Below are 8,635 nucleotides of genomic sequence, written 5' to 3'. Positions count from 1 at the left end.
TTATGCCTCCAGTTGATGCTATCCTGCTGAGGTTACCAGTGTCTGCCTGCTTTACCAACTTTCCTACCCCTCCTCCTGCTCCCGTCTCATGGCCAACTTCTAATTGCTCAGACATGTTAAACTCATTTCTACCTCGGAATCTTGACCCTTGTTGCCCCTGACAGGAATCCCCTTCCCCTAGATTTCCCTGTTTGGCTCTTTTCAAATGTTTCCCGTTTAGAAAGTCTTTCCTTGATCATTCGAACTCAAGCAGCGCCTGACCTCCCCTCTGTATTCCACTAACCCTACAGTATCCCCTCACTGCACTGGTCATCACCTGGAATTCCCTCCTGGTGTATTGGTTTACATATTTTGCCTTTTTCCTCACCAGAAAAGAAGCTCTGTGAATGCAGAGATCATGCCTGTGTCATTCAACATTCTTTTCCCAGTCTCTAGCTCATTTAATGAATGAGTGAATGATGGAACTGAGCAACAGCTCAGGGTACAGATTATTGGGGAAAGGCCCTTTTTGTTTTTCCCATGTAGAGGGCATAATGTCACAGGAAGGTCATAGTATCCTGCCACCTGTGAGGAGTAAGCCCACGTTGCTGTTGGATGTGTTAATCACAGAGGAGTCACGCTTCAGGCACTCTGCTCTCTTCACATCGGGAGCAGGCTGCTTTAGACTAAGACTTTCCTCTACTCAGGACACTGGGCAAGACGCTGAAGCCGACCCCTGTGGGCAGCCCCAAAGATCCCGACTCTGCTTGGTCCCTTCCTGCACAGCCGCACCCGACTGCCCTGCACGGCCGCTGTTCCCGTGGCACCGGCAGCCGGGAGCGCGCTCCGCGGAGACGAGGGAGCAGGCTGCTGTGCAGAGGGTCCTGTCCTGGAGCCAAACCCGGGCTCCTGAGGACGCCAGCGGCTCAGGTGTTCTCCAAGAACCCTGCTCTGACACGGCGGCTCCCCGTGCCGGCGCCGCCCCTCACTTACTGCTTCGTAGCTGATCTGCAGCGTCCGAAGGTGCCTGTCCCCCAGACACTCTCCGTGGGCGGCGAAGTCTGCACTGGGACTCGCCATGGGAGAGACTCGGGAGTCGGAGTCGCTCAGTGTCCACGGGGGCAGGGTCTCAGGCCCTGCCAGCTCCGAGGGGCTGAAGAAGGAGATGTACGTGCTGCAGGGCGACGCGCTGGCCGAGACCCTCGAGTGCGTCTGCAGGTAGAGGGCATAATGTCACAGGAAGGTCATAGTATCCTGCCACCTGTGAGGAGTAAGCCCACATTGCTGTTGGATGTGTTAATCACAGAGGAGTCACGCTTCAGGCACTCTGCTCTCTCCACATCGGGAAAGGACGTTTGATTATGATCTTGACATTAAATCTAGGCTTGGGTAATATGCTGGAACCTGGGCTGATATTCATGTTTGTTAGGTAGATGAACAAGTACATTATTAATAATCCCCAAATCTCTTCAGTAGTTTCCAGCTTACTCATTTATTTAAAAAAAATACTATGTGCCAGGCACTGTTGTAGGCATTAGGAAAATAAATGGAGTTTGCTTTTGAGTGAGAAGCAGAAAGAGGAGGGATAGAGGGTGGGAAGCCGCCCATTGTCTTCACTAGCAGAGAGGTGTGGACAAGGAGCCCGGAATGCTAGTGACCCCTGAGCCCTGGCAAAGGTCAGAGCTATGCACCGTGCACCCGCCCAATTTCCAAATTATTATTTCTTGTCTCATCTCTGTCATTTGCGTGCGGCCCCTTCTCCAGAGCCCAAACCCTGAACTACTCAGGACGTGGGTCAAGCACAATAGAGAGAAAACAAGTAAAATATATAGATGGTTGTAGGTGCTTTGAAGAAAAACACAGCAATGTGGGTTAATAAGTACTGGGCATTGCAATTTAAAGGGGACCAGGAAAGCCCGCACTAAGAAAGTGGTATTTGAGGAAAGACCTGGAGGAGCTGAGTATATAAGCCAGATGAACATTTGGAAGAGGACACTTTCAGGCAGGAGCATGGAAACCAGTGTGACTGGAGCAAGTGTGAGCCATGGAAAATTGGTAGATCAGAGAGATAAACAGGCAAAAAGGGCAAAAGGTTGTAAGGATTTTGGTTTTATAGTGAGTGAAGTGGAAAGCCACCGAAAGTTTTCAGCAAAGGGTAACAGAATCTGACTTTCAGAAGGAGTCCTCTGGCTGCTGGTTTGAGAATAGACTGACGGCCCAGGAGCAGAAACAGGAATACCAGTTAGGACCCTACTGCCATGCCAGGTGAGATAATAATAGCTCAGATCAGGAGCTAGGGATGGAGGTGGCACAAGTGGTAGCAGTATGTAGGTCTATTTTGAAACGGTGCCAGCCGGATTGGCTAACCCGCTGCTTGAGGAGTTGAGAGGACTTGTGCTTCTTTATCTGAGGCTAATAGAAGGAGAGGTATGATCACTACTTCTATCTCACAAGAAATGTAAAAAAAAACACCCCAAAACATAGGGTCTGGGTTTAAGATGTTTCTATCACTATCAGGTAAGAGTTTGTCTTCCCATCTACAAAATGGAATAATAGTCCCTAACTCTTAGGCTGTTACCAAGACTAATGGAGTTTTCACTTAAAATAAAACAAGTCAGTACAAGGGCTCAATGAATGTTAACTATTCTTGGGTTGTTAATGGTGTAGAGAAATAAAGGGAAAAACAACTTGGCCAAAGTGAGCCACATCTCATCTTTCACTCCTTCCTTCCTTCCTTCCTTCCTTCATTCATTCATTCATTCATTCTCCATCCTTCCACTCTTGCAACTTTTCTGAATGTTTATGCTGAATCCCTTAAGATTTAGGATACGAAAACCTCGGTCTTCATTTTGAGGTCAAAATAAGGATCCTTAACTTTAATTCTCACGCCATTTCACAGGGAGATCGAGACGCTGAAAACGGCTGTCAAACAGGGAAACTTTATGAAGTATCCGCAGAAGTCGGCCGCTTTTACTGTGTTTTCCTGCCTTAACAGCAGATAGAGATTTTCGTGCCGCCCCGCAGTAGGCGAGAAGGGCCGATGCGGGACCACCCGGTGTAGCTCTCACAGGAGGCAGATGAGCTGCGGGCCGAAGGCCGCCTGCTCCTTCACTCACCGCTTGCAGCAGAGCTCCCGGCGCCGGGGGGTGCTGTCCCGCTCCAGGGCCCGACCCCGCCGCTCCCAACATGAGCTCATGCCGCTGCCTCTTGACTCTCCCCCCCTCCAGCCCCCGCCCCCGCCGCTCCCAACATGAGCTCATGCCGCTGCCTCTTGACTGGAACCAGCGGCAACTCCGGACCCTTGCGCTTCTGTTGTTCAATCATGGCGGTAGCCGCTCTCCTCTGCACCGCCACGGACAGACCGCGCCGACACCCTCAGCCACCGCGCGACTGGTTCCGACTTAGTCCTTCCCTAGCACATCCGGCTTGGAGAGGCCAATCGGCTTCCAATACTCGCCACAGAGCCCGAGGATGAGCTCCTCTTATTGGTCAGATCCTTCTGACGTCACGGGAGTCCGATTCCAGGATTGGCGGGTGGAGCTGGCGCCCCGCCTCGGCACGCTGTGTCTTGTGGGTGGGAGCGCGCTGGCTGGGTTTTGGCGTTTCGCGCAATGCAGCGGCGCGGAGGCCGGAGCGGACGCCGAGTAAGTGTGAGGGAGGTCGGGGGCGGCGGCTGCGGAATCTGGAGGCGGTGCCTCGGTTGTGCGGTGTGAGCCTGGCCCTTCTCGCCCGAAGCTTTGAGTGCGAGGGGCAGGGGCAGGGGCGGGCCCAGAGTCCCAGCTCGGGCAGCGGTAGCCTGGGTTCTCTCTCCCGGCGGGAGCAGCGCTTTGGGGTTTTGTGCGGCTGCCCGAGGCCCTCGACGGCCGCCTTCAGCGAGTGCCGGCTGTGTCCGTTCCCGTGCCAGGCGCCCCCAGGGAGGAAAGGCCGGTCTCCCAGCCTCCACTCGGGTCCCGACCGAGGAGACCGGTTTGTCTGCCGGCCTTTCGCTAGGGCCTGCTCTGTGCTCCTGTGAGGGCCGGCGGTGAAGGGAATGCCCGACTCCTGCCGTCCAACTGGGATTTATTGTGCAAAGCGTGGAGGGTACCTTGTGAGCCGAACATGGCCCCTGACCTCTCAGAGTCTTGAGGCTGGTGCGGAAAACAGATGCTAAAGTGTCTCACTGAGAAATGTGAAATAGTGCGACCTAGGAGAGAGGCACCCGGTGTTCCGAGTGCCTCAAAAAGCCGGGAAGCTTCTCCCAGGAAAAGGTGCCTGAAGGGAGGGCTCTCCTGAGGCGGGTGAAGAGAGGAGGGCAGACGCTTCCCCGGAGAGAACGGCGTGTCCGGGTGCCGTGACCAGGGGAGGAGAATGAATAAAAAGCACAGAGGCCCGCGTGGCCGGGAGGGAGGGAATGCGGGGCGGGGTGCGGGGGAGCGTGGTGCGGGGCGAAGCTGGAGGCGGGTCGAGGGCAGGCCGGGCAGGACTTTGTAGCTTTTGCTGGAAGACCGGTGAGGTTTTTGTTGGTGGTGGTGGTTTATTTTTGATGGGGAGCGGGGCGTGCGGTGGGGGGAGGCTCCAGAGTGCGAACAGATGGAGGACGGGTGGACACACTGTTGGGAATGAGGACTGAGGTGTTGGTGGAAACGGAGAGTTGGACGGGTCCTAAAGGCGGATAGAGGGGGTGAAATCAGTAGGACTCGATGGACTGGATTCAGGGAGGGAAAAAGAGGAATTCAGTGTAACTCCGAGTTTTCTGGCTTATGGCAACTGGGTAGGTTTGGTGGTGTTTTTTTTTTGGCGAGGGGAAGGGAGAAATCAACCCTGATGCCCAGGAGGCAGTTTGAAATACGGGTTTGGAACGCCGAAAAGAGATTTTTGTTGGAAATATAAATCTGAAGGTAATTGGTATTTGGCGGTGATTGAGCCATTGATGTGGGTAAGATCACCTAAGTCGGAACCTTTAGTCGCGTTCACGCTGCCAGGCACTAGAAATTCGAAGGGTATGCGAACGTGCAAGAATACTCAGAAGAATTTCATAATTTAAAGAGGGAAGAAAAAATGTTTGTAAACACGGTTTGAATCTCATCAGCATCATTCATAGGTCTGTGATTTTGAGCAAGTTACTTAGCCTCTCTGTGTCTTAGTTTCTTCATCTTCTTGAATGAGTGAGCAGAGCCTCACTGTTCTGGAGAGATCCGAAGATGGGATACTTTCAAATGCCAACTAGTGGTCCCAACTCCCTCCTTCCCATCCAGTTTCTAGAATAACTGTCTTAGAAGGCGCTACTTCTTTTTTGGATTCTAGTTACGAATCTCTTGAGAAAACAGGTCAAACGCAGGAAAGAGAAAAAATAGTAAAAAAAAGCAAAGTAAAACACAAAAAGTGAACTCAAAATATGAAAGCCAAAAGAAATTATGGAGAGCATTTAGCTCATTACTCCTATTTAACTGAAAACAAACCAACAGATTAAGTGACTTGATACAGGCTGGTCAGTTAGCCATGCGGGTACTCAAGGCCAGTACTTACTCTACTGCCTACAGGCCCTACACTGTTCTTTCAGTCAGTAATCCGGAAGGTCCCTTCCAATTCCTCTAATAATAATTGCTAATATTTGAGTACTTCCTATTTGCCATGTGTTAACCCAAAAGCTTTACTTGTCTAAACCAATTTAATTCCCTTTTTGACCACCCTAGGAGATAGGCAGCCTTTCTATGCATGGGATGGTGCCCAACCAATTGAGCCACACGGGCCAGGGCTGTGAATTCCTTTTGAGGCAGCGTAGATTAGTGGTGGAGAATGCAGGCTCTGTAGTCATCCTGCCTCTTCTCATAGCTCAGTATTTTTACTTAACTTCGTAAACATAGGTTAAAGATGAGTCATTCTTCTTTGCAGATTTCTTCCTCACCTAACATAGGCTTTGACCTCACTCTGGGCCACCATTCCCCTGCTATACCACCTACTCACACATTATTCTTCCCTTGCTTTCGGAAGGGAGTGCCCAGTAATCGGCTCCCTATTGCGTCCCTACATACTATTGTTGTTTAAAATATTCAAGTAAAATGAAATACCTAAGGAAGATTTTGTTTCCCGAACTATTGCAAAGTAGCTCCAAATGGTGTATCTCAATCCTTGTCAATTTACTTGCTTTTTTTTTTAAGCAGAACTCCCCCCACCCCCAATTGAAATCTTACATAGAAGCTTAATAGATAAGCTGGATCAAAGCAAAATACACTGCTAAAATAGTTCCTCCTGCCCTAGCCAGTTTTGTTCAGTGGATAAAGCATCAGCCTACAGACTGAAGGGTCCCAAGTTTGATTCCAGCCAAGGGTACATGCCTGGGTTGTGGGCTTGATCCCCAGTGGGGGGTGTGCAGGAGGCAGCCCATCAGTGATTCTCTCTCATCATTGATGTTTCTATCTCTCCCTCGCCCTTCCTCTCTGAAATTGATAAAAATATATTTTTAAAAAATAGTTCCTCCTCCTGTAACTTCCACTTCTCCTAGCTACCATGACCCATCCAAGGCTGGGAGGGCAAGTGGGAATCAGCAGGATTTTTTGAGGAGGGGCTCCTAGCTTTCCAAATGCTCTGAGTGGTACTTCCCTCAATTCTGGTTTCTTTGGGGTTCTGCTCCGTACATCTTTGATATAGAGGCTATCTTCCAGTTGGTTGGCCTAGAGTACTACTTCTTTGGCTTTCTTGACACCTATGGTCCCTAGATATTTCAGAATCGACTTTTTAAAAATAAACGTGACCCAGCTGGTATTGCTCAGTGGTTGAGCATCGACCCATGAACCAAGAGGTCGCTAATTCGATTCCCAGTCAGGGCACATGTCCAGGTTGCAGGCTCGATCCCTAGTAGGGGGCATGCAGGAGATAGCCAACCAATGATGTTTCTATCTCTCTATCCTTCTCCCTTCCTCTCTGAAATAAACTTGAAATACCTAAGGAACTTCTGAACAAACCATCATAGAACCCTACATCTCTACAGAGCATAATATGAAAAAAATTTTAAATACCATTTTAAAAAATGGCAACCTTCTACTCTTCTGAATTGTAAACTTATATTTTTACATTTCAGACTTTCCCTCAAAAATGCTTCTAGTTTTCTAAAAGAATTGCATAGGATTTCTCAGGCTATTGTTCTACAGAAGGAGCAAACTGGAGAGCTTTAAACTTGGCTGTTCATATCGTTGTCACAGCAGAAATCAGCAAAAAACAACTTCAGATTGTCTCCACTTACTTCTATTGCTCTTTCCACAACCTTTCTATAGGGAGGAACAGGTGAGACTAAGATATTTGAACTTAATTTAGATGTCCTACCTGCTGATGCCTCTATGGATTCTTTTTTTCTTTTTTAAATATGTATTTTATTGATTTTTTACAGAGAGGGATAGAGAGTTAGAAACATCGATGAGAGAGAAACATGCCTCCTGCACACGCCCTACTGGGTATGTGCCTGCAACCACGGTACATGCCTTTGGCCGAAATCGGACCCAGGACCCTTTAGTCCGCAGGCCGACGCTCTATCCGCTGAGCCAAACCAGCCAGGGCTGGAGTCTTTACCTCACTAATGCTATAGGAGTTGGAGGGATAATTAAGGTTTTTTTGATAGAGCCAATGACCTCAGGTTAATTTCTGTTCTAGGATGTGATGTGAGGGATACTGGGCAGAGGGAAGGGTAGGACTAGAGTTGAGACTACATAGCTAGGAAGTGAAAGGAAGGATCCAACTAGGCTATGATACTTGGATTTAACCTGTTTATCAGCCATTTCTTAAGAACTGACAAATCTGCCTGCATTCTCTTAGTAAAGTAATAACCCTGGCCTGTGTTGCTCAGTGGTTAGAGTGTCATGGGCACCAAAGGGTAGTGGGTTTGATTCCTGGCCCCAGTCTGGGCGCGAGGTTGTTTCTCTCTCTCTCTCTCTCTCTCTCTCTCTCTTCCCTCCCATCTCTGCTTCCTGTCCTCCTTCCTCCCTCTCTCCCTTTCACTTTCTCCCTAAAGATCAATGGGAAAAATATCCTCAAGTGAGGATTGAAAATAAATAAATAAATAAATAAATAAGATGTGTGTGTATGTATGTAAGAATTGCTAAAATATATTAAAACTAGAGGCCTGGTGCATGAATTCGTGCATGGGTGGGGTCACTCAACCTGGCCAGTGATCGGGGCCTGCTGGAGGGGGGGATACCGTGGGAGGTTGGCTGTGGGAGCACACTGACCACCAGGGGGCAGCTCCTGCATTGAGCATCTGCCCCCTGGTGGTCAGTGTGCATCATAGCGACCAGTCTACTGGTCATTCGGTCTCAGGCTTTTATCTACCTACCTACCTACCCACCTACCTACCTACCTGTGTATGTGTGTGTGTGTGTGTGTGTGTGGTGTGTATGCTGTTAATGATTTCATGATTCCATTTAAAAAAAATTGTACATATACAAAAGTCTAAAAGGATATAAACCCATTGAATTATAAATGATTTTATTTTCTTCATTATTAATGTATTGTCTGAACTTTAATTAATTAATATTTTTAAAATATATTTTTATTGGTTTCAGAGAGGAAGGAAGAGGGAGAGACAGAAAAACTAATGATGAGAGAGAATAATTGATTGGCTGCCTTGTACACATCCCCTATTTGGGAATTGAACTGGCAACCTGGACATGTGCCTTGGCTGGGCATG

General features: G+C 48.8%; 2 protein-coding genes across 5 annotated transcripts in view; one reads left to right on the top strand and one right to left on the bottom strand.

Moving 5' to 3' along the window:
• Nucleotides 1-3,390, bottom strand: part of SNRNP40 (small nuclear ribonucleoprotein, U5 40kDa subunit) — a 24,627-nt gene extending 21,237 nt beyond the window's left edge. For both annotated transcript variants that reach the window (XM_006776464.2, XM_015572310.1), the window contains exons 1-2: nt 3,248-3,390; nt 3,096-3,183 (exon numbers count right to left, since the gene is read on the bottom strand). In XM_006776464.2, coding sequence (XP_006776527.1) covers nt 3,096-3,183; nt 3,248-3,303 — 144 coding nt within the window. In that variant the 5' untranslated portion in view covers nt 3,304-3,390. The remainder of the gene's footprint in view (nt 1-3,095; nt 3,184-3,247) is intronic.
• A 169-nt stretch (nt 3,391-3,559) lies between these two features.
• Nucleotides 3,560-8,635, top strand: part of ZCCHC17 (zinc finger, CCHC domain containing 17) — a 59,892-nt gene continuing 54,816 nt past the window's right edge. For 2 of the 3 annotated variants that reach the window (XM_006776463.2, XM_015572307.1), the window contains exon 1: nt 3,560-3,623. Coding sequence is in view for 1 of the 3 variants with exons in the window: in XM_015572307.1 (XP_015427793.1) it covers nt 3,591-3,623 (33 nt within the window). In the remaining 2 variants the exon portion in view is untranslated. Of the gene's footprint in view, nt 3,624-5,477; nt 5,481-8,635 lie in introns of all 3 variants that reach the window. The other variant, XM_006776461.2, reaches the window with a different exon arrangement.

This window comes from Myotis davidii, unplaced genomic scaffold, assembly GCF_000327345.1.
Source record: "Myotis davidii unplaced genomic scaffold, ASM32734v1 scaffold228, whole genome shotgun sequence".
NCBI lineage: Eukaryota > Metazoa > Chordata > Mammalia > Chiroptera > Vespertilionidae > Myotis > Myotis davidii.
This window is presented reverse-complemented; position numbering and strand designations above follow the sequence as displayed.